We start from the raw sequence: 22959 nt of genomic DNA on the forward strand, positions 1-22959 counted from the left end.
TCCGCTGTGCTAGCGCTCCAGCCCCTAGATGCACATTTCTGATGAGAGTGTCACTGTGTCTTATTTCTCTCATAAGACGTCAGCTGAACGCCAGGCCAGAGGGATAGGACAAGTCAAGGCACTTGCTTTGTACATGGCCCTGCCAGGTGTGATCCCTGAGCACAGAGCCAGGAGTAAGCCCTGAGCATCCCCAGTTGAGACCCTAACAGCAAACGAAAGAATTAGCCAGCGCCATGCTTTCTTGACGGGCATTCTTTCTTCCTCTCCTTTCGCAGGAGGAAGGGTCACTGCAGGTCAGCATGTGCCTCTCGGCTCTGAGAGCTGAGGAAGTATACATTGAGAACACATCAGAAATAAAACCTCCCATGAGGAACCGTGCCCCATGTCTTGGGAAATTCGTCCTGGGGCGCATTTCTCTAAAATTCAGCGTTAGAACCTGTCATCTTTCTGGCAACCTAAAAATAGCCTTGGAGACTTTGTGGGAAACCCTTGGGTGCTCAGACGCACCCTTCACGTGTCCACGGTTCCCCTGATCCTTGGCAGAGCGTGAGTTGCAGAAAGGGATCGATAATGATAGTATCGTGCCTGGTTATCTGGAATATGCTGGGCACGGTTTTAAGCTTGAAAGTTATTGCGTGTTGGGGCTGGAGCGATAGCACAGCGGGTAGGGCATTTGCCTTGCACGCGGCCGACCTGGGTTCAATTCCCAGCATCCCATATGGTCCCCTGAGCACCACCATGGGTGATTCCTGAGTGCAGAGCCAGGAGTCACCCCTGTGCATAGCCGGGTGTGACCCAAAAAGCAAAAAAAAAAAAAAAAGTTTTCATACAATAGAAAAATTGTGGTGAGGTGGGGAGAGGGCTGGGGGCAGGAGCATGTGCAGAAAGTCCTGATTTCATCCCCAACAGCATATGTCTCCCTGGACGACCCTGAATGAGCCCCGAGCACAGAGCTAGGAGCACTAACCCCTGAGCACTGCCCCAAACACACACACACACACACACACACACACACACACACACACACGCACACAGTGTTTTTAAACAAAGTTTGAAGACCAGGTGGCGGTGAGAGAATCTCAGCAGACGCCCAGGCCGGGGGCTCTGCACTGAGCAGAGACTCTGCAGAGTGGCCGTCCACTTTCGTGGATGTCCGGGTGTGGCCTTCCTGGGGACAAAGATGGTCGCTGCAGCCTTGCTTCACACGGGCACCGGGGAGGGCAGCCAGAGTGAGCCTTAGGAGACATTAAATACCTGTGCTGTGGCTGGGGCAAGAGTGAGCTGGGCATCGCCAACGCTGTGGGAGACGCGGGAAATACCCCCGGGCATGGCGGAGGAGACGCCCCCACCCCCGAGAGAGCAGCTGCAGGTGACATTGCTGTGTGTTGGGGGGCTCTGGTGTCCTTGGGAAAGGGGAATATCCGCCCCATCAGAGCAACAGGAACTGTGAGGAACTCTACGCTGCAGCTAGAAGCGGGCTTCACGGCTCCCGGGTACCCCAAAACAGAAGGGGCCTTCTGTGGCCCCGATTTAGGCTTTGGTACTGTTCAGTGCTTTGTTTCGTTTTTGCTTTTCGGGGCACGTGCTCCTGTCTCTGTGCTCTGGGCTCACTCCTGGCAGTGTTCAGGGACTATTGGCTATGCCAGGGATCGAACCGGGCAAGCGGCAGGCAAGGCCAGTCCCCTGCCCTGAGCTCTCTCTCCGGCCCTGGTACTGTGCAAGGTTTTCAAACCTTAGCCAAGATAGAACTTTTGTCTTTCTCTCTTTCTTTCTTCTTTCCCTTTCTTTCTCTTTTTTCTTTTTTCTTTCCTCCTTTCCTTCTTTCTTTCTTTCTTTCTTTCTTTCTTTCTTTCTTTCTTTCTTTCCTTCTTTCTCTCTCTCTTTCTTTCTTTCCTTCTTTCCTTCTTTCTTTCTCTTTTTCCTTCCTTCCTTCCTTCTTTCTTTCTTTCCTTCTTTCTTTCTTTCTTTCTTTCTTTCTTTCTTTCTTTCTTTCTTTCTTTCTTTCTTTCTTCCTTTCTTTCTTTCTTCCTTTCTTTCTTTCTTTCTTTCTTTCTTTCTTTCTTTCTTTCTCTCTTCTTCTTGTTTTTATTATTACAGGGAATGTAATATTACATGTAATATGTAATGTTACAGGGAATGAACATCTCAAGATCTGGGGATGAGACTGCTGGATCCTGGGGTCTCCAGCAGAGGTAGTGAAGAGGGGGTCGTCAGGGAGGGCGGCCATCGGGGCTTGAGGTTCCAGACTAAGGCTCAGTCGGCCCCCCTGACCCCCTATTTAAGACTGGAGCAGCCCGAGGTTTGGCTGATTCTCTGTTTGGCTAATTCTGCTTAATTCTTGAACATTTCATCACTCCAAAACAAACACCCGCCGCCCGTGTCACATAATAATCTTTTAAATGTCATTTGCGGGCAGGAGCAATAGTACAGCAGGGAGGCACTTGCCTTGCACGCGGACAACCCAGGTTCTGTCCCCAGCATCCCAGAAGGTCCCCTGAGCACCGCCAGGAGTGACCCCTGAGTGCAGAGCCAGGAGATACCCTTGAGCACCAACAGGTGTGGATCCCTCAAAAAAGTATTTTTAACTAAATTTTATTGTAAAGAGACTAAAACGTAATGGTCCCATGAGCATAAAAGAAAGAAATAAACCATCATGCTCCTTATGCCAAGCCTCCCTGTGAGGGCAGCGGATGAGGGCGTGTAAGTGTGCCAACCAGCCCCGTGCACTGCAGGCGGAACCCTGCAGCGTTTACATCGAGCACACTCGGTTACCGGAGAGACGCCACAGGGGATGCAGTGCGGCTGACCCGGATTTCAGTCTCTGAGTGCCACCAGGAGCGACTCCTGAGCGCAGAGCAGGAAGGAAGCCCTGAGCACCACGGGGTGGAGTCCAGAACAAGGGCTTTAACTTTTATTCTCTAGGGGAAGGACATGGGGTGACTCTAAGCCTCCTGGGCAAAACGGGGTGGGTGTTTGGTTGCTTGGTCGGTTTGTGAAATGACCCTGCTGTAAACCACAGTGCCCAAAAGGAAAAACTGAATCTGTCCTCAGTGGCTCCATACATGACACGCTGGGCCACGCACACGGGCTCCACACACGACACGCTGGGCCACGTACATGGGCTCTCATGTACATTAACACAATGAATCATGTGAATGGGCTTCCCTGTACAGTACAGCCCGTCATGTGCACGGAATCTCACATTTCATTCAGGGTCACTGGCTCTCACGTTCATTACATGCAGGGTCACGGGTTCTCACATGCATTACATGCAGGGTCATGGGTTCTCATTCAGGGCCGCAGGTTCTCCAATGCATTACATGCAGGGTCACGGACACTCATGTACATTACATGCAGGGTCACAGGTTCTCACGTGCATTACATGCAGGGTCCCAGGTGCTCAGATTACATGCAGGGTCTCAGTCTCTCATATACATTACACGCAGAGTGATGGTTGCTCATGTATGTTACATGCAGGGTCCCGGGCTCACACGTACATTCCACTCAGACCCCATCGCGCCTCTCCCCAAGCCTGCCCTGCCCTGCTGGGCTCTGGGAGCTTCCGCTCTATCCCCGTGGAGGCCGCCGGCCGCCCGCCTTCCCCAGCGGCACCCACACGACAGCCAGGAATGCCGCAGCACGCACGGCTCGAGCTCTGAGACGGGCGGGTCTGTCGCTGTGCAGAAGCAGGGGGTCTCCTGACGGGGCGAGTCTGTGGCTGTGCGGGAGCAGCGGGTCTCCTGACGGGGTGGGTCTGTCGATGTGCGGAAGCAGGGGGTCTCCTGCTGCCGACGCTGCCGACCGCCCTCCCTAAGGCGCTTCCGGACCCCTGAGCCCACGTCTCTTCCTTCTGGCTGCAGCTGTGACGGCTGTTGGGGTCCGGCACACAGCAAACCTTCTCAAGGTTTCTTTTTGCGTTTCCCTCCTCAAAAATGAGGGCCAGGAGGCGGAGCCCTATGTGGCGGGAGGGCGTTTGCCTTGCATGCCGCCGACCCGGGTTCCATCCCCAGCACCACATACGGTCCCCCAAGCACCGCCAGGAGTGATCCCTGAGCACAGTCGGGAATAAGCCCAGAGCACCACTGGGTGTGGCCAAATAAATGAACAGTAAAGAAACAAAACTGAGAATCAGCCTCCCTGCATGCACGCGCGTTTTTGCTCCCCTGTGAATTGCCTATTTATACTCCTTGTCAAGTTCCTTTTTCCCTTTTTAACAAATCTTTTCAATTATAAAAAGCTTTTCATATGCTTTGCATATTAATCTTGGGTTAGTTGTGCTGTAAATATTTTTTCCCAGCCTGTCACTTAAAACAAAAAACAAACAAAAAAAAGAGTCCTTTGTTTATGGCTTAGTTGTCATGTGCAAATTTACGATATAATTTTTTTTAATAGTCAGCGGCTTTCATTCCGGGATTCTGGCATCTGAGAACCAAGAATCTGAGCGTTGATTCTCCAGGGATGCACGGGGTTCCCGAGGGCTTGAAAGTCATATTTTTCTGTCAAGCCCTCAGTTTGTGTCTGGTCAAGGCCACACCCTTCGCTACCTGGCGGGGGCTCATCTTTCCCACCCACAGATGGGCTGGTCTCTGCTCCCCGCCCTGCGGCCCGGTGGTCTCGCCCAGCTTTGAACTCCCGCCTCTGCTCTGCCTTGCTTCACCCCCGGACGAGCAGGGGGGCTTCACTGCGTGTCATGCTCCAAGTGACTGTGATGATCAGCCCGTGAGGTGCATGAATCTCCTTACCCAGGGCCGAGGATATGACTCAGCACTAGATCACCGGCTTTGTGGACGCGGGTCCCTGAAGTCCAGCTTGAGCGGTGCTGTCGTTCTGTGGAACGGACGGAGCTGTGACTGGCTGGGGGGTCGCCCGTGCCGCTGAGTTTCCTCCACCAGCCTCTCCCCGCGGCACTAGAGGTCACTTTGGGGGGGATGAGGGCTGGGCCATACCTGGGGGTGCTCAGTGCTCAGTGCTGTGCTGGTGAGAGCCGCGAGTGAGCAGAGAGAGAGAGAGAGAGAGAGAGAGAGAGAGAGAGAGAGAGAGAGAGAGGGAGAGAGAGAGAGAGAGGGAGAGAGAGAGGGAGAGGGAGAGAGAGAGGGAGAGGGAGAGAGGGAGAGAGAGGAAGAGAGAGGAAGAGAAAGAGAGAGGGAAAGAGAGGAGAGAGAGGGAGAGGGAGAGAGGGAGAGGGAAGGAGAGGAAGAGAAAGAGAGAGGGAGAGAGACAAGGAGAGAGAGAGAGGGAGAGGGTGAGAGAGGGAGAGGAAGAGAAAGAGAGAGGGAGAGAGAGAGGGAGAGGGTGAGAGAGAGGGAGAGGGAGGGAGAGGAAGAGAAAGAGTGGGAGAGAAAGAGAGAGGGAGAGAGAGGGAGAGAGAGACAGAGAGAGAGGGGGGAGAGAGAGAGCTCAGAATAGGACAGAGGGGCTGGAGCTATAGCACAGCGGGTAGGGCGTTTGCCTTGCACGCGGCCGACCTGGGTTCGATCCCCGGCATCCCATATGGTCCCCCAAGCACCGCCAGGAGTAATTCCTGAGTGCAAAGCCAGGAATAACCCCTGAGCATCGCTGGGTGTGACCCAAAAAGCAAAAAAAAAAAAAAAAATAGAACAGGACAGAGAGTTTATTAGAGGCCCAGCGCTGAGGACCCCTAATCAGAAGAGAGACTTGGAGCCCGTTTGCTGAGAGGGTCTCTTTATCCTCTACGGTGGCTACTGTCCACATACTTTCTTATCAGTGAAGCAGGACATAGAGAAAATTGGCAAAAGCAATGGATGCATCTTTCCCACAAGGTACGGCCTTCAGGCGCTCCAAGGGAAAATAGCCATGTCAGTCTATCTTACCCATCTGGTGCGGCCCTCAGGGGCCCTCTCCCAAGTGCACCCATAAATCTGTCGGGCCCAGTAGCACCGTATCACTGTCATCCCGTTGTTCATCAATTTGCTCGAGCGGGCACCAATAACGTCTCCGTTCGTTCCTGTCTGAGATGTTCAAACAGCCTCTCCTTACTCGTCCTTCCCCACGGTGCCGCATTGTAGGCTCTTTCAGGGTGAGGGGAACGAGACCCTCCATTGTTACTGGTTTGGGCATATGAATACGCCGTGGGAAGCTTGCCAGGCTCTGTCGTGGTCGGGCGGGCCTGGTATTTTCCCAGAAATCCGGTGGGCTGGTGGCCCCCTAACGCCGTTCATTGGGGTCCTAAGAGGGATGCTTCTCCCTCCCTTCTCTTGTTTAGTGCAGAGGGTCAGTTTCAGTTTCTCAGTCCCCCATCCCACTTTCTTAATTTCCGTTAGTTCCATAATTCTCATGACCTTCAGTTTCTTGTTTGTCACGACACTCAGGGGCTGTTCTGGTGAGCCAAGTGCCCCCCGGCCCCACTCTGCCCTCGCCCCCCGGCCTGCTCTGCCCTGCTTTTCCTTCCCGGCACTATCGGCTTGATGCAGACGGCCAGGCCAGGGCGGCTCTCGCCAAGGCAGACGGAACTGGCGCCATCCTCAGTCCAGCAGGCGCCCGAGTCCCGCCCACCCTCCCCCTGCCCCTGCAACCCAGCCGGCACCCCATGGGTCAGCTCTGTGTCCGCGGGGTCATGTGGACCTGGCGGAAGCCACCCCGAAGCGCCCCTTCCCCCTTGGGGGAGTCGGTCCCGTGACCAGCACTGCACCCTCAGACTGACCCGCCACCCCAGCTGTGTGTCTGTGTGTGTCTGTGTGTGTCTTTGTGTGTGTGTCTTTGTGTGTATGTGTCTGTGTATGTCTGTGTGTATCTTTGTATGTGTGTCCAGGTGTGCCTGCGTGTGTCTGTGTATGTCTGTGTGTATCTTTATGTGTGTGTCTATGTGTGTCTGTGTGTGTCTGTGTCTGTGAGTATCTGTGTGTGTATATGTGTGTGTCTGCGTCTCTGTGTGTCTGTGTGTGTCTTTGTGTTTGTATCTATGTGTGTCTATGTGTCTGTGTGTGTCTATGTGTGTCCGTGTTGTCTGTGTGTGTCTGTGTGTCTGTGAGTATCTGTGTGTGTCTGTGTCTCTATGTGTGTCTTTGTGTTTGCATCTGTGTATGTCTGTATGTGTCTGTGTCTGTCTGTGTATCTCTATGTGTCTGTGTGTCTGTGTGTGTGGCATGTGGGGGTCCTCTCTCACTTTGGGGCTGCCTCCACTCGGGGGGCACCAGCTTGTGGAACTGGGGGTGGGCCCCGGGGCCCCGCCCCACTGGCCTGTGCTCTGCCACCTGCACCACATCGCTGACCCTTGGCACGGGGCTCTTTAAAATTAGTTGTGAGGGGTCAGAGCGGGAGTGTGGTGGGTGGGAAGCTGTCCTTGCATGCGGCCCACCCAGCTTCCATCCCTAGCTCCCCATATGATCCCCAAGCCTACCAGGAGTAAGCCAGGAGCACCGGGACAGGAGTAAGCCAGGAGCACTGGGACAGGAGTGATCCCTGAGCACTGAGCCAGGAGTAAGCCCTGAGCACTGAGTCAGGAGTGATCCCTGAGCACCAAGCCAGGAGTAAGCACTGAGCAGTGAGACATGAGTAAGCCCTGAGCACTGAGCCAAGAGAGAGCCCTGAGCACCGCAGAGTGTGGCCTAAAAGTTGCTCTCAGGTCTGCGAGACCCAGGGGGCGAGGACTGAGATTGGGGGCCCCATGTCCAGAGGGGGTCCCTCCCACAGGTCGCAAAGCCAGATGCCCACCCAAGCCCGAGGCCGCGCGGGGCCCCGCAGGAGAGCCCGGGCCCCGCCTCTCGCTCTTGGGGGGCGCTGGGCCCGAGAGGGTGACTCCCGGCCTGAGGCGGGGCCCGGGGGAGTGTGGGTGCCCGCTCTGCGCTCAGGAGTCACGTGGGCTGGCCGGGGGTCTCCACGGCCACACGCGGTGCCTGTGGGGTGCTCTCGAGGTCCCGGGGCCACTCGCACAGCCTCAGGGCCGGGAGATGGCGCGGGGTCCCGGGGCCGCCAGGAGTGACCCCTGATCATGGCCAGGTGTGGCCCAGGCCCCTGCTGCCCCAGGCTCAGCCTCACACTTGGAAGAAGGTGCTTTAGGCCCCGGAGCCGTTGTCCTAGTCCTAGTAGGATGATTTTATTCGTAGGCACCATGGCTCACAGCATCGCTCACAGCAGGTTCACACATGGAACATTCTGGCACCGAGTCTTCCACCAGTGTCCACTTCCGTCCCCCGTGTCCCGGTGCCCCCGCCCGCCCGCCCCCTGCAGTGATGTTCCCGACTGAGGACGGTTCTGTCTCTGCTGCCTCTGGGCGTGAGTTTCTGTCTCTTCTCGTCCCACTGCGAGGAGGGTCATTCCGTGGGGGTCCCCCTCCCTCTGGCTCTAGGGCACCAACGTTGCTCCCAGAGTTTGGCTCTTATGACTTGCGCCGTGATGAACGTAGGAGTCACGTGTCTTTTCTAAATAGAGCTCTGTCCCCTGTAAGTGTTTTTAAAGACAATAGATTGGAAGTTTCAAAGAAAGAAAAAAAGGTGTTAACATGAAACTAAATCATCCCAGATCGAGCTATACAGAGATTATGTCCAACCTGAGAGCGTTTATTTTTACTTTGAACATAATCTCAGGCTTTTTAGAAAAAAATTCAAGAATAACATACAGAATTCCTGCATCTATTATCACTCAGCTTTTGCAATGAACGTTTTAGCATGCTAATTTTATCATGCTGTCACTGTGAGTAATGACTCATTATTCCTAGTTAATTCCATGTTTTTTCCTACGAGGTAAATCTCTCTCCCGCATCACTGCATTAAAATCAGGAGACGACTTAAGTGTGGCCATCTAATCCACAGGCCCCTTCCAGGGTTCCTCCTTGGGCCTGGAGAGATCGCTGAGGCCTGGACACGTGCTCCATGAGGACATCTGGACGTGAGGCCTGGCACCCCACGGCTGCAAGTGCCACGCCGTGAGTGGCCGCTGAGCATCATTGGCTAGGCCCAGGATCTCTCCAAAAAAACCCCAAATCCTGCAGTTAATCCTTCAGAACCTTGTATGATGCACTAGAGCGATAGCACAGCGGGTAGGGCGTTTGCCTTGCACGAGGCTGACCCGGGTTCGATTCCTCCATCCCTCTCGGAGAGCCTGGCAAGCTACCACGAGTATCCTGCCCACATGGCAGAACCTGGCAAGCTCCCCATGGCATATTGGAGATAGCCCTCCTTCCTTCCTTCCTTCCTTCCTTCCTTCCTTCCTTCCTTCCTTCCTTCCTTCCTTCCTTCCCTCCCTCCCTCCCTCCCTCCCTCCCTCCCTTCCTTCCTTCCTTCCTTCCTTCCCTCCCTCCCTCCTTCCTTCCTTCCTTCCTTCCTCCCTCCCTCTTTTCCTCCCTCCCTCCCTTCCTTCCTCCCTCCCTCCCTTCTTCCCTCCCTCCCTCCCTTCTTCCTTCCTTCCTCCCTTCCTTCCTTCCTCCCTTCCTTCCTTCCTTCCTTCCCTCCTTCCCTCCCTCCCTCCTTCCTTCCTCCCTCCCTCCTTCCCTCCCTCCCTCTCTCCCTCCTTCCTTCCTTCCTTCCTTCCTTCCTTCCTTCCTTCCTTCCTTCCTTCCTTCCTTCCTTCCTTCCCTCCTTCCCTCCCTCCTTCCCTCCTTCCTTCCTTCCTTACTTCCTTCCTTCCTTCCTCCCTCCCTCTTTTCCTCCCTCCCTCCCTTCCTCCCTCCCTCCTTCCCTTCCTCCCTCCCTCCCTCCCTTCTTCCCTCCCTCCCTCCCTTCTTCCTTCCTTCCTCCCTTCCTTCCTTCCTCCCTTCCTTCCTTCCTTCCTTCCTTCCCTCCCTCCTTCCCTCCTTCCTTCCTTCTTTCCTTCTCTCCCTCCTTCCTTCCTTCCTTCCTTCCTTCCTTCCTTCCTTCCTTCCTTCCTTCCTTCCCTCCTTCCTTCTCTCCCTCCCTCCTTCCTTCCTTCCTTCCCTCCCTCCCTCCCTCCCTCCTTCCTTCCTTCCTTCCTTTCCTTCCTTCCTTCCTTCCCTCCCTCCCTCCCTCCCTCCCTCCCTCCCTTCCTTCCCTCCGCCTCTCCCTTCCCAGACCCAGGGAGCGAGCCCAGGCCTCCTGCACACAGGGTCTTAGACCTTTAGAGGAGACTTAGGGAGCTCGAGCGCCTGCTAAGCCCAGGGCTGTGGGTTCCCAAGCGGTGAGACAGGGACTGAGCACAGTATGCAAAAGCAGTAGGAGTTTTATTCCAGTGTACTGGGGTCAACTATGGCCCCCACAGAGCGTGTCTTGATAGCGGTTTGCACCTGAGCAGTACAAGCCTTCTTGTTTCAGAAAAGAAGCCTAGTTACCAAACAAAGGAGTTTTGGCAAGTGTCTGGGGTCACGTGGCCAGGCAATGGTTAAACCATAGTTTCCATGAGCAGTTTATGGTTTTGTGATTACATGGGCCGCTCAGTCTTTCAGGGTTAGCAAAAAGCAACTTCTGGGGCGTTGGGAGAATGGGTTGGTTGAGCCGCCTGAGCCCGGGAACTCTCCCAGGCGGGTTCAGGTTGGCCGGGGACACATTGTTTCACTGCTGGGAAACAGAGCTAAGCCTGCCACCGACCGGGCTGATATCGCTGATTTCCGCCCTAGCGGCTGCACTCTGGTTCAGTCTGAGTCTCTCGCGACAACATGGCAGGCCGGGCACTTGCTTTGCATGCAGGAGGCCCAGATCCCGGCCCTGACACCGCCCGGTCCCTGGTCCCCAAGTGACCCCTGAGCACCCTGGGTGTGGTCCAAACACCAAAACAAAGAAAACGAAAGTGAACCTTTGCTCCTTTCCTGGACTCGCGGGCGGGCAGCGAGCAGGCGGACCCTGAGCCACTGACGGGGACGGCGTGCGGCAGGGATAGGGCTGGCGGTTTCCAGTCCCCCCGATCTGCACAATGCCCGTCTGGGCCGATTCCCTCACTGCAGCCTCGGCGGGGTGACTGCACCTGCGCGCACCTCAGGGCGTCAGGCTGCTTCCCACAGCGGTGTGGGGACCTAAGCGCACGGGGAAACGGCGCAGACGATCCCCTCACCTCCGCGCTGGGCCCCCTTAACGGTCACCTCCCTCCGCCCTCTCGCTGTCAGCCCCTGTCATCGTGGCCTCGGCACCCGGAGGCTCGTAGGCTGGTGGGTCTGTAGCATGTGTATCTCTGTATGCATGTGTGCATGTCTGTATATGTGTGTGCATGTGTGTGCTAATGTGCAATGTGTGCATGTGTATGTATGTGTTCATATGTGCGTTTGTATATGTATGTGTGTGTGCATATGTGTGTACATATCTATGCATGTCTATGCTCACATGCATGTGTATATATATATGTGTGTCTGTGCCTATGTGTGAGATTGTATGTGGATGTGTATATATGTGTGCATTTGCATGTATATATGTGTGCATATGTGTGTGAGGTTGTATGTGTATCTATGTGTGCATAAGTATGTACGTATGCGTGTGTGCATGTGTGTGTTTGTGTGTGCGTGTGTTTGGGGGTAGGGGATCGAACCCAGGCCTCTCACATGCACAGCAATCGCTCTTGCATCTGGCCAATGCTACTGGCTTTCCAGGTAATGTGTCCCGGGGTCCCTAGACGGTGACGTGGCTCCCAGGGTGCCGGGTCTGAAATGGGCTTCCTGAGCTTCCCCAGGCTGCCCCCACCCACTTTCGTCTCGAGGGGCAGCAGGAGCTCTGGGCCCCCCTTGCTCCTGTTTGCTGAAGAGAAACAGCTTTGAGGCTGGCGGGGTGAGGGTGCAAGAAGGCACATTCCAGAACACGGGTTCCACGCCGCCCCTCTCTACCCCATCCTAAGACCCTGATCCGGGAAGCGGGTGGGGGACTCTGGGCCGGGGCTGACCCGGCTGACCCCACCCCCACCAAGGCCACCCCAACTTTCCAGCCTCCTCCCAGAAACGATTAAATGACGGACAATGACACAGTCCCACGTCTGCCCCAAGGCACAGCCCTTCGCACGGTCAGCGGCTGTGACCCAGTGAGGCCACTGCCCGGAACCGGGTCTGGGCCTGGTACCGGGAACACGCTCCCATCCCACTGACCGGACCAACAACCTGATTCAGCTGCTCGAGCCTCGTCAGTGGCCACCCGAGTCTCGTCATGTCCAAGGGGCCGGGCCTTAGGTGACAAGGAAAAGATGAGGGGACAAACCCTGGCCTCTGGGTGTCCGCCTGGCCTGACACAGCGCTGTCCCGGTCCAGTCAGGGCTGCAGAGTCTGGGTCCAGGAGGTCGGGGTGACCGGGCCAGTGGGTTGCCTGGTCCGAGTTCCGGAGACCGGGGATGTACCGTGAGCGCCTCGGGAAGATGCTGAACATCGGGGGAGACCTGCCCAGATGCCTTGGGGGCTCTCAGCTGGGACTCCCCGCCCCCTTCGTACTGTCCCGACCCTCGTGCGGGCCTCAGGGAAGACTGGCCCAGCCTTGGGGGAGGCGGGGGGCGGGGGGGCGACACTCAGCTTCCTCCTGCACCCGGAGCCTCTCTCAGTTCCCCATTCGGGGGTGGCAGATGGCTGACCTGAACAGCTCGGCCCACCCAGCACCCACTGCGCCCCTCCCCAAGGGCACGCCCCGGACTCCAGATCTGGAGCCCGGCCCCCTTGGACGGCAGGGCCTGGGGAAGTGTCTCCTGGAGAGCCCAGTCCCCCGAGAACATCCCCCTGGGAGCCCGGCTGGCAGGTCACATCCCAGCACCAAAGGCCTCTTCCGCTTGGGTGTGCATGCATGTATTATTGTGCAATGTGTGCACATGTGTGAGTGTCTATGTGTACATATGTGTGCATATGTGTACGTGTCTGCATATGTGTGTATGTGTGTACATGTCTATATGTGTGTATGTGTGCAGTTGTATGTATGTGTGTGCATGTATGTGAGTGTATATATGTATGTGCACATGTGCGTATGTGTATATATGTACATGTCTATATGTATGAATGTGTGTATGTATGCATGCATGTGTATGTATATGTATGTGTTTATATGTATGTGAGGTTGTATGTGTATGAGTATCTATATGCATTTGCATGCATGTACACATGCATGTATACATGTGTGTATGCTTGGGTGTGGGCTTAAGGGGTGCCTTGCATTGAATAGCGCGTTTTTCACATTTAACATATCTGGAGAGAGACCTCCCAGAGGTGTGGAACCCTGCGGTGTCCCGGGGGGGTCCAGGATGCCACCGTATCAGGGGTCCGGGGAGCAGCAGGAGGGGGACACAAATGAATGTGGGTCCGAGCATGGGCCCCCAGGCGGCCTCGCTGCCCCTGAAGCCCACACCCCCACAGCCCTTGCACGCCTGGCTCCCACCCCTCCTTCCTCCTTGGGCCCGCCTGGCTGTCTCCCTGGCTGCAAACTCTGACAGGTGACACTCGTCACTGCCGTGCTGGCTCGAGCACCAGCGACCTGCGTCACGCCCACGTTGTTCTGTTATTTGGTTACTCTGCAAACCTCGGCTTCAGGACCACTGGGGCCATTTCCACTCTGGCTCCACGAGGCGGGACAGGGAGGGCGTGCACGGCCCTGCTCGGAAACAAGGAGATTCACTGAGTGGAGTTTGCTTTGAAATCATTTTATTAACGACATTCAACTGACTCAGTGGCTTAAGCCACACGCTCCAACACACACACACACACACACACACACACGCACACATGAGCATAGATAGGCACACGTGTGCAGTGTCCGTGGGTACACGCATGCCCTGAGAAGGATGGTCACACAGAGGAACAGGAGACGGGCACCGAGTGGCCAGGGGAGTCAGAGCGGTCAGAGGCGCGTCCAGCTGAAGGGAAACGGTCATCTCGGGGTGCCCCAGGCGCAGGGACTCAGGCTGGTGTGGGGTCTGCTCTCTTCCCATGGCTGGGTCCGTTCCCATCCCGTTCCTCCCACCACATCTGCTCACCTGACCCCCCCAAAATAAAATAAAACTAAATCATCTTTGGTGGAAAAAGGAAGAAATAACAAAAGTAACTCCTTCTACCAAGCACGCACATTCACGTGCACACTAGGAAAATGTTCTAAGCCATTGGAAATTGTGTATGGGAAAGAATGGGGTGGGCGGGGCTGCAGGTGATTTATTATTATTATTATTGAAAATCCATGAGATAGACCATCACAAAGCTATGCATGATTGGTTTCCGTCACACAATGATCCAACACTCATCCCTCCACCAGTGCGAGCCTCCTACCTCCAATGTCCCCCATCTCCCTCCTACCACCCCCAACATCCCCACCACCCCCAACATCCCCCCACCCCCAGCCTGTCTCTATGACAAGCACCCCTCCTCTCTCTCTCTCTCTCTCTCCCCCTTCTTCCCTCCCTCCCTCCCTCCCTCCCTTCTCTCTCTGTCTCTCTCTGTGTCTGTCTCTCTCTCCTTTTGTGCATTATAGTTTGCAATACAGGCACCAAGAGATTTTTATTGGGAAGGTAAGGCTGAAGTAGCTTTTTTACTTGGCAGCTTTGGGGTGTGGACATGACTGCCGAGGCTTCCAGAAGTACAGGGAGATGGGGGGAGGTAGCCCATTCTGACCCCCGAGAAAGCCTGGAGATTTCAGTCACAAAACCCGAATACCCAATAGCAGATGATGTTGCCGTGAGGTCCGTCCTGAGACGGTGGAGTCAGGCCAGGGGTATTTCGGCAATTGTGGATTGTGGAAGCAAGCGGCTGACAGGGGCTCTGCTTGGGCGGGCACCAGGCTGACGCGCCCCCTCTGATTTACTCCAGTCTGTTCAGCCATGCGCCGGTCCGGGATTAACTGCGGCTTTTGATCTCTTTCGAGATTTATTTATTTCTGAAGCAAGGCCAGTAAATGAACTTGTACAGCTGAGCTGTGGTTTGTGGGTGTGGCTCCCACATACCTAACTTTTGGCTGCTTAATTTCTCAGGAAACTTGCTCCTGAGTTGCTGGGGTCCGGCCAGAGGCACAGCAGCAGTTTTGGGGTATCAGGAAGCCTGAAGGCACCATCAGGCTGCTGATGCACTCGCCCCACGGGTGCAGATTCACCTGCTGGCTGCACCGCATCCCCATGATTTCTTTTTTAAAAAAATGCATTTTGTTGGGGCTGGAGTGATAGCACGGCGGGTAGGGCGTTTGCCTTGCACATGGCCGACTCAGGTTCGATTCCCAGCATCCCATAGGGTCCCCTGAGCACTGCCAGGGATAATTCCTGAGTGCAGAGCCAGGAGTAACCCTTGAGCATCATCGGGTGTGACCCAAAAAGAAAAAATGATTGCATTTTGCCATCATGAAATTGTGTCATTATGAGGAAGCCTTCCTTACGTCACATGTTCCTTAAACAGTCGGGTAGTTGGTTTTTGTCTGGGGGCCACACCTGGCGATGCTCAGGGCTTACTCCTGGCAGTGTTGCGGGGGCCATTTGGGATGTCAGCCATCACACCCGGCTCAGCCATGCACGAGGCCAGCACCTGACCCGCTGTGCTATTATCGCTCCAGCCCAGAAGTCAGTGCCGTTGTGTTTCTCAGCTGTGAGAGACACTGGCTGCCTTGCGGGCCCCCGTGGCCCGGCTGGGGCCGCTGGCCTGATGGGGCGGGGGACGCTGGGCAGACAGGCCTGGGCACGGGGCTTTCCGGGGAGCGGGTCACCCAGCATCCCTGTGCTTCCTGCAGCACCAACGCCCTCTGTCCCGCGCTCTGTCCTCAGGCGTCCGAGGGTGTCCCCATGAGGCTCTTCACCAAGCTGGACCAGCTCATCGAGTTCTACCGGAAGGAGAACATGGGCCTGGTGACGCACCTGCAGTACCCGGTGCCGCAGGAGGAGGAGGAAGGCGGCGAAGAGCCGGAGGAGGAGCCAGGTGGGGGTCGGGGCTGAGGCCGCGGGTCACGCGGGAGGGGACCAGGGGGTGCGGGGAGGGGCAGAGAGACCACCCCGCGCCCTGCTCAGCGGTGAGGCCTGGTAAAGGGCGACCCCCCTCTGAGTCTCTGCAGGAGGCGCTGGTCAGTGGGTCAGTGTCTCTCTCAGGGCGGCGTCTCGCGAGTTCACAGATGCAGGGGGGGACCCCCGAGGGGTCCATAAACGCGGCTGCAGCCGCCAAGTGTTGCCGTGCAGGAGAGGATGCTCAGGACAGTAGCAGGATGCTCACCTTGCACAGCCCGGGTTCGATCCCCAGCACCCCATACGGTCCCCCGAGCCCCGCCGGGGGTGAGCCCTGAGCACAGAGCTAGGAGTAAGTCCTGAACACTGCTGAGAGTGGCCCAAAAGCCTGTAAATAAATCCAATTTTTAAATAAAATAAAAGAGGGTAAAGAGGGGAGCCAGAGGGAGGGATCAGGGGCCCACGTGCAGCCTCTACATGCAGGGGCCTGGGTCCAGTCCCTGACAGGAAGCGTTCCCCGAGCACGGCCGGGAGTGACCCTGCAGAGAGCCGGTGCATTGCCACCCCAGGGAAGGGCAGCAGGGGCCCGGGCGGGCTCAGGAGTGGAGCCGCCTTGCCTTGCCTTGCGTGTGTGACTCTGATCCCAGCCCTGGCAAGAGGGGGGAGGAGCAAAGCCACAGCCTCAGGAACACACAGGACACGGGGCCCGGGGGTGGCAGCAGGGCGGAGGGCAGAGGAGGGCGCCGGGACACCCCTCCCCAACTGTGCTGTCTACTCCTCTCAGAGGTGGGCGGCCCCCACGCGCCCCGGACACAGGCCACGATCCCCCACTGCCACCCCTGAGCATGGCCACCCAACCTCCCCCTCGGCCACCCCCAGTCCCTGCCCCAGCCCGGGGCTGCAGCCCTCATCCATGAATGGGGACTATCCCCGCACACACACATACACACGTGCACACACGCACACATGCACACACACATGCATGCACACACGCACACACATGCACACACACATACACACACGCACGCATACATACACATACGCGCACAGACATGCATGCACACATGCACACATGCAGGCACACGTGCACACACATGTACATGCACATGCATGCACACACTTGTATGCACATGCACACATGCACGCACATACATGCGTATACACATACACACGCACAAACGTACACACATTCACACACATGCATACACATATGCACAGACACATGCACACACATGTATGCACACACATGCATACACCATGCACACATGTGCACGCACACATATACACATGCGCACACACATGCACCCACACATGTGCACACACGCACACAATGAACACACATGTACATACATATGCAGGCACACACTCGTATGCACATGCACGCGCACACATGCACACACATGCACGCGCACACATGCACATGCAGACACAAGTACACACACATACACACATTCACACATGCATACACATACGCACAGACACATGCACACACATGCACACACTCACACGCATGCACACACACTCTGCTGTGCAGCGTGTCGGGAAGCCCTCGTGAGCACCAGGCCAGGGGGCTTTTGGCTGGCAGGGGAGACTGTTCCCGGCTGCCGGGTGCCCAGCCTGGGCGGCACTGCCCCGGGTGACATTCCTGCTTTCCTGGCTAGAGGGTGTCCTGTGCCCGCCCGAGCTGCCGCCCAGAAACATCCCCCCGGCCGCGGGGCCGCTGGAGGCCAAGGAGCCGCCGGTGGCCGTGGAGAACGTGCGCGCCGCCGAGGGCGGGCGGCCCAGCCTGTCGGAGACGCTGCTGCAGCGCCTGCAGACCACGGACACCAGCGGGTGAGTCCCGGCCCCGACGTGCTCCCTGCGGCCCAGGCTGTGCTCCCGCACAGATCCACCAGCGCCACGGGCTCCGCTGCCCCTGCCGCTTCCTGCCCCGTGGACGGGTCAGCGGCCCCACATGCTGTGGACCCAGCGAGGAGCGGCCAACGTGGCGGGAACCGCCCGGGGGTCATTGTGACGGGCGGGTTCTCCCTCCTCCCCGGGGCTCCTCCTGGGGCTGCCGCCTGTCACCGCTGGTTGGGTCCAGCACAGCCCTGACGGCTTGTGGGGACACAGGGACCCTCCGGGAGGGGACTTCCATGGCCAGAAGGACAAAAATGCTACCGTGGCACTGACATGGCCCAGAAAAGAAACAGACGCTGAGTGACGGAGCAGAGACCGTCAGGGCCGGGGGGGGGGGGGGGGGGGTACACAGGGTGGAGTCCCGCCCGGTGTCCCTGGGGACATGGCGCCAGAGCTGGGGGCGGCCCTGCCTCGGCCACACCTTTGAGCCCCCGCCCAGAGATGACTCCAGAGCGGGGGTGGGGGGGGTGGGGGGGCAGCCCTTTCCCCTGGAGCTGCAGGTCCCACAGCTGGAGCTCGGGCCTGGCAGGGCGGCCGGACCGCGGGCACTGCCCTCCCCGCTCAGACGCTGGCCCCGGGCGGGGGCGGTGGGGGGGGCGGAGCCCCTCCCGGGGTGCCCACCCACGGCCAGGCTCCGGCTGGGAGAGACAGCGGCCCCCACCGGTGCCCCTCCCGCTGCGAGTCTGCAGGGGAAGGAAAGCCTGGGGGGGGTCCGCCGGGGTCCCCCTGCCCCCGGAGCCTGGCCCCCGCGCGGACCTAGGGGCTGGGTGTGGGTGGGCCCACGCCTGAGTCCCCGCGGGACCCTGAGCCCATGTCTCTGCGCAGGCTCTCGGAGGAGCAGCTGAGGGCCATCCAGGACTACCTGAGCGCGCAGCTGGCCCTGGACGCGGACTCCGTGCAGAGCGGCGCGGGCGGCGCCCCCCAGCTGCAGAAGCTCCTGCTGCGCCTCTGCAGGGAGCTCCACGGGTAGGCGGCACCCACAGACAGGCTCGCCACGCCCCGCCCCTGCCTGGGATAAGAGCCCTTGGGAGGGCAGAGAGAGACAGAGACAGAGACAGAGAGACAGAAAGAGACAGAGACAGAGAGACAGAAAGAGACAGAGACAGAGAGAGACAGAGACAGAGAGAAAGAGAGAGGGAGACAGAGAGAGACAGAGAGGGGGAGAGAGAGAGACAGAAAGGAGGGAGAGAGAGGGAGAGACAGACAGACAGAAAGAGACAGAGAGAGGGAGACAGAGAGACAGAGAGGAGGGAGAGAGTGGGGAGAGAGGGAGAGGGAGAGAGGAAGGAGAGGGAGGGAGGAAGAGGGAGAGAGAGGGGGGAGAGAGGGAGAGGGAGAAGGGAGAGAGGAGGAGGAGGGAGAGGGAGGGAGAGAGAAGGGAGAGAGGAAAAAGAAGAGGGTGAGGGAGAGGAGGAAGAGGAGAGGGGGAGAGAGGGAAAGGGAAAGGAAAGAGAGGAGAGAGAGAGAGACAGGAGAGAGGGAGGGCAAGTGTGAGCCCCGTGGTGGTCCCAAGCCTGACTCCGTGCTCTCTGCGCCTCGGGGGTTTTCTGTGTTTCAGGGAGCCGTGAGCCCGTGGCGGCAGGGGCCTGGAGAGGGGGGACGTCTCGGCCCTTCCAGCTCCGTGGCCCCTCTCCTTTCTGTGGCTGCACCCGACAGGCTCACCAGGGCTCTGGGGTGTCGGCCTGCTTGTGGCATGGGTGGCCGGGGCCCAAGAAGGTTTTATTCTAGCTGGCTTGAGCCCAGACTTGGCAATGTTCAAGTGTTACTCCCAACTCAGCGTTCTGGACTTGCTCCCAGTTTGGTGCTCTTGGGTTGTTCCCAGTGTTCAGGAGGGGTTGCCCCCGGCTCAATGTTCTGAGGTTGTGCTAGCTCAGGGCTCTAGGTTGCTCCCAAAACAGTGCTCTGAGGTTATGCCCGGCGTGATGCTCCCCAGTGTTCCTAGTTCAGTGCTCGGGGGTTGCTCCCAATAGTTCTCAGGAGACAACGTGGCACAGTGGTAGGATCCTGCCAGCCGCAGGCATGAGAATCCTCCACTCCGCCCTTGGAGGTCTCTCCCTGGCCCCAGGAGTGAGTCGATCCACCCAACGTTTGGGACGCCCTCCCGCGCCAGCTGGCAGGAGCCCTGCTCTTAGGCCCTTTGGATGTCATGTTTGCACTTAATTAGGATTAAAACTGACACCAAATTGAATTCCTTCTAATTGTCAGAAGCTCTGCCTTAAGGCTGAGAAGCCAGCTGAAAAATGAGAAAAAGAATATTTGAGATACTTAAAAAAAAAAAACTAAAGAAAAGAAAAACATCCAAAAAACATCTGAAAGAAATCACAAGGAACCAAAACAATCCTGCCGCAAATGAAAGGTCAACACATTCGGGCTGGAAAAAGAGCGTTTCATGTGTGCGAGGGTTTTTTCCGGCTGCTGTGGCTTCATCCTCTCATTACACCGGATCAGCTGACAGCAGCCTGCGAATTCTCCTGTCAGTTTCTGCCATGTCCATCTCAGCTCAGTTAATATGCAAAAAAAAAAAAAAATTCTTCCATTAGCAGTAATCAAATTAAACTATTTTTCTCCCCACAGGCTCTTAAAAGCCCAGTCAGTTTATCTGGTAAATTTAACTAATAATTTCTTTGGCAAGTACAGCCCACATCCAATTTGGCCGGTCAGGTTGCGTTTTGGCGACGGGCTTCCAGCTAGCGAAACCCAGCCTACCAGACCCGACGCGGCTTCTCCAGAGAGTTCCGGGAAGGATTTGTTTTTTCCCCCGTTTGATGCTGTTGCCAGGAACAATTTGTCACTAGTGAAAGCACACACACATGCATGCATGCACACACCACATAAACACATGCACACCACGTGCTCACACACATGCATGCGTGCACAGGTACATGTACACACACACAGGTACAATCTCCAGGTGGTCTCCAGGCTGTCTCCAGTGGCGAGCTTGTCCCTTCCTCTTGGTCCTGCAGGGACACTAAGAAGCTGTGAGGCCCTCCAAAGCGCCCCTCCCGCCCCCTAGGCTGCTCCCTGATGGGTGCTCCCTAATGGGTGCTCTCTTATGAGTGCTCCCTGATAAGTGCTCCCTAATGGGTGCTCCCTGGTGGATGCTCCTTGGATGTCCTAGGAGGGGCCGCCCTGCCTTACGAGGCAGCAGCTGCCCAGCATGCTAGCTAGTTGTGCCAGAGTTTGCAGAGTTGCTGTAAATCCGCCTCTTCCAGTTCGGGTCTGGGATACTGACAGTTTCCAGGCTCTTCCGTGTGGGTGAGAGCGAGATTCAGACCTGGACTCGGTTAACAGAGGATGGAATTCCAGAAACTCTGAGACCAGGACTGGAGCGATAGCACAGCGGGGAGGGCGTTTGCCTTGTATGTGGCCAACCCAGGTTTGATTCCTCCATCCCTCTCAGAGAGCCCGGCAAGCTACCGAGAGTATCCCGCCCACACGGCAGAGCCTGGCAAGCTCCCCGTGGCGTGTTGGATATGCCAAAAACAGTAACCACAAGTCTCACAGTGGAGACGTTACTGGTGCCCGCTCGAGCAAATCGATGAACAGCGGGAAGCTAGCGCTGCAGTGCTACAGTGCTGAGACCAGGAAACCATGGGGCCATCCTCACACACACGCGGGCGACAGTTCTGAGAAACTCTCGATTTTCAAACCACTTGGACTTGAGCGCCTCCCCGCTCATTCATTCGAGAGAGGCCGTGGAGGCGGGCCGGCCGCGCAGCTAGATTTCACCAAGCCAAAGCCCATTCTCCCCGTTCAGGCTGATTCTGAGCCACAGACCGAGGGTGCTCTGCTTCAGCGTGAGGATCTGTCGCTCGGTATCCACGTCGGCTAATATCCGAGTGTCTGAAGGTCACGCACAAGCCAGCGCCCTGTGGCCTCGGCCGGGGGTGCTGTGGGCTTTCTGCTGGGCTCTGGAGACGGGCCCCAGGAGTGGGTGGTTCTGGGTGCAGACACTGCAGGGTGCAGTAGGCGGGGTTTGGGTCGGCTGGGTCTACTTGACTTCCTGCTGAATCTTGGGGTTCAGGCAGTGTCTGGTGCAGGGGACACAGCTTAATAGCTACCCCCTCCCCTCCCCACTCCTCCCCTCCCCCAGCCCTGGGGCTGCTGTGCAGGGGAGAGTTAGTAACCTCAGGGCAGGGGTGAGGAATTCAGACTGCAGGGTGGGTGGGTGGAGGTGAAGGAAGGAAGCCAGGCTGCTCATTTTGGGGAAGGGGGAGCAGGGGGAGGGGGCAGAAGAAGGAAGGGGGAGGAGGAGCAGGAGGGAGGAGAAGGAGTGTGGGGGAGTGTCCCCTGAAACTGTTTTCATAGGTCAGCTTCCCGGGAGAGCCTTAGCAGAGGAGGGCACTTGCCTTGCACGCAGCCGACTCTAGTTCAATCCCGGCCGCCCCAGAGGGCCCTCAGAGCCCCGGCAGGAGTGACCCCTGAGCACAGAGCTAGGAGTAAGCCCTGAGCACTGCCGGGTGTGACCCAAACACACACACACACACACACACACACACACACACACACACATGAAATGTCAGCACAGAAAAATAAAATAAAAACCAAAGATCTGACAGAGAGCATGAACAGGGCCAAGATTAGGGGCTGAGGAGCCCACTGGTGCCCCCCAGGGACAGACGGAATAGAGTCCCAGAGATCTGGAGCCGTTGGACTAGTCACGCCCCAGGAGGGAAACAGGAAGAACGCTTAAAAGCGCTTGCCAAGCACACGCAGACCCTGGGCTCGATCCCCGGCACCCCCCAGGGGCCCCTGAGCACTGCCAGGAGTCATTCCTGAACACAGGGCCAGTTTCGGACCCCCGCAGTAAAACGAACATTAAATAAATAGCAAAGTGTGGGAGAGACATTGATTGAGAACCCAAGTAAGCAACCAAATTCAAAACACTGTTTCACTGGAGGTCGCAAAAATAGCCCCATCTTTTTCCGATCAGATGTGACAGTCCAATCACAGAGCTGTGTCAGGGAAGTATATATAGAAAGTCCGGGGGGCGGGGGGAGCACGTGCAAAGGAGATGTGATGGAAAATTGATAGTCGGGAAGGGCTGCAACAGCGTCTAGCTGGTAGCACGGGCTGGCGAGGAAGCCGGGAACGGAGGTGTGATCTAGACTAAATGTCTCTAAGAGAAAAATGGTTTTCTAGGCTTATAAAAGTCCTCCTCAAGATACAGTTAACAGAACAAGCAAACAACAACCCAAACCTCTGCTAAGATTCTACAGCACCAGGAGAGATGAACTCACCTGTTCTGACAAGGAAGAACAGCCTGGCTTGATTTTATTTACTTTGGGGCTTCAG

At 56.9% G+C, this 22959-nt stretch overlaps 1 protein-coding gene across 2 annotated transcripts in view; it reads left to right on the plus strand.

Moving 5' to 3' along the window:
* Positions 1 to 22959, plus strand: part of INPP5D (inositol polyphosphate-5-phosphatase D) — an 86236-nt gene that overhangs the window by 29440 nt on the left and 33837 nt on the right. For both annotated transcript variants that reach the window (XM_055123427.1, XM_055123426.1), the window contains exons 3-5: positions 15592 to 15742; positions 17424 to 17595; positions 18487 to 18627. In XM_055123427.1, coding sequence (XP_054979402.1) covers positions 15610 to 15742; positions 17424 to 17595; positions 18487 to 18627 — 446 coding nt within the window. In that variant the 5' untranslated portion in view covers positions 15592 to 15609. The remainder of the gene's footprint in view (positions 1 to 15591; positions 15743 to 17423; positions 17596 to 18486; positions 18628 to 22959) is intronic.

The sequence above is a fragment of the Sorex araneus genome, chromosome X (genome assembly GCF_027595985.1).
Source record: "Sorex araneus isolate mSorAra2 chromosome X, mSorAra2.pri, whole genome shotgun sequence".
NCBI lineage: Eukaryota > Metazoa > Chordata > Mammalia > Eulipotyphla > Soricidae > Sorex > Sorex araneus.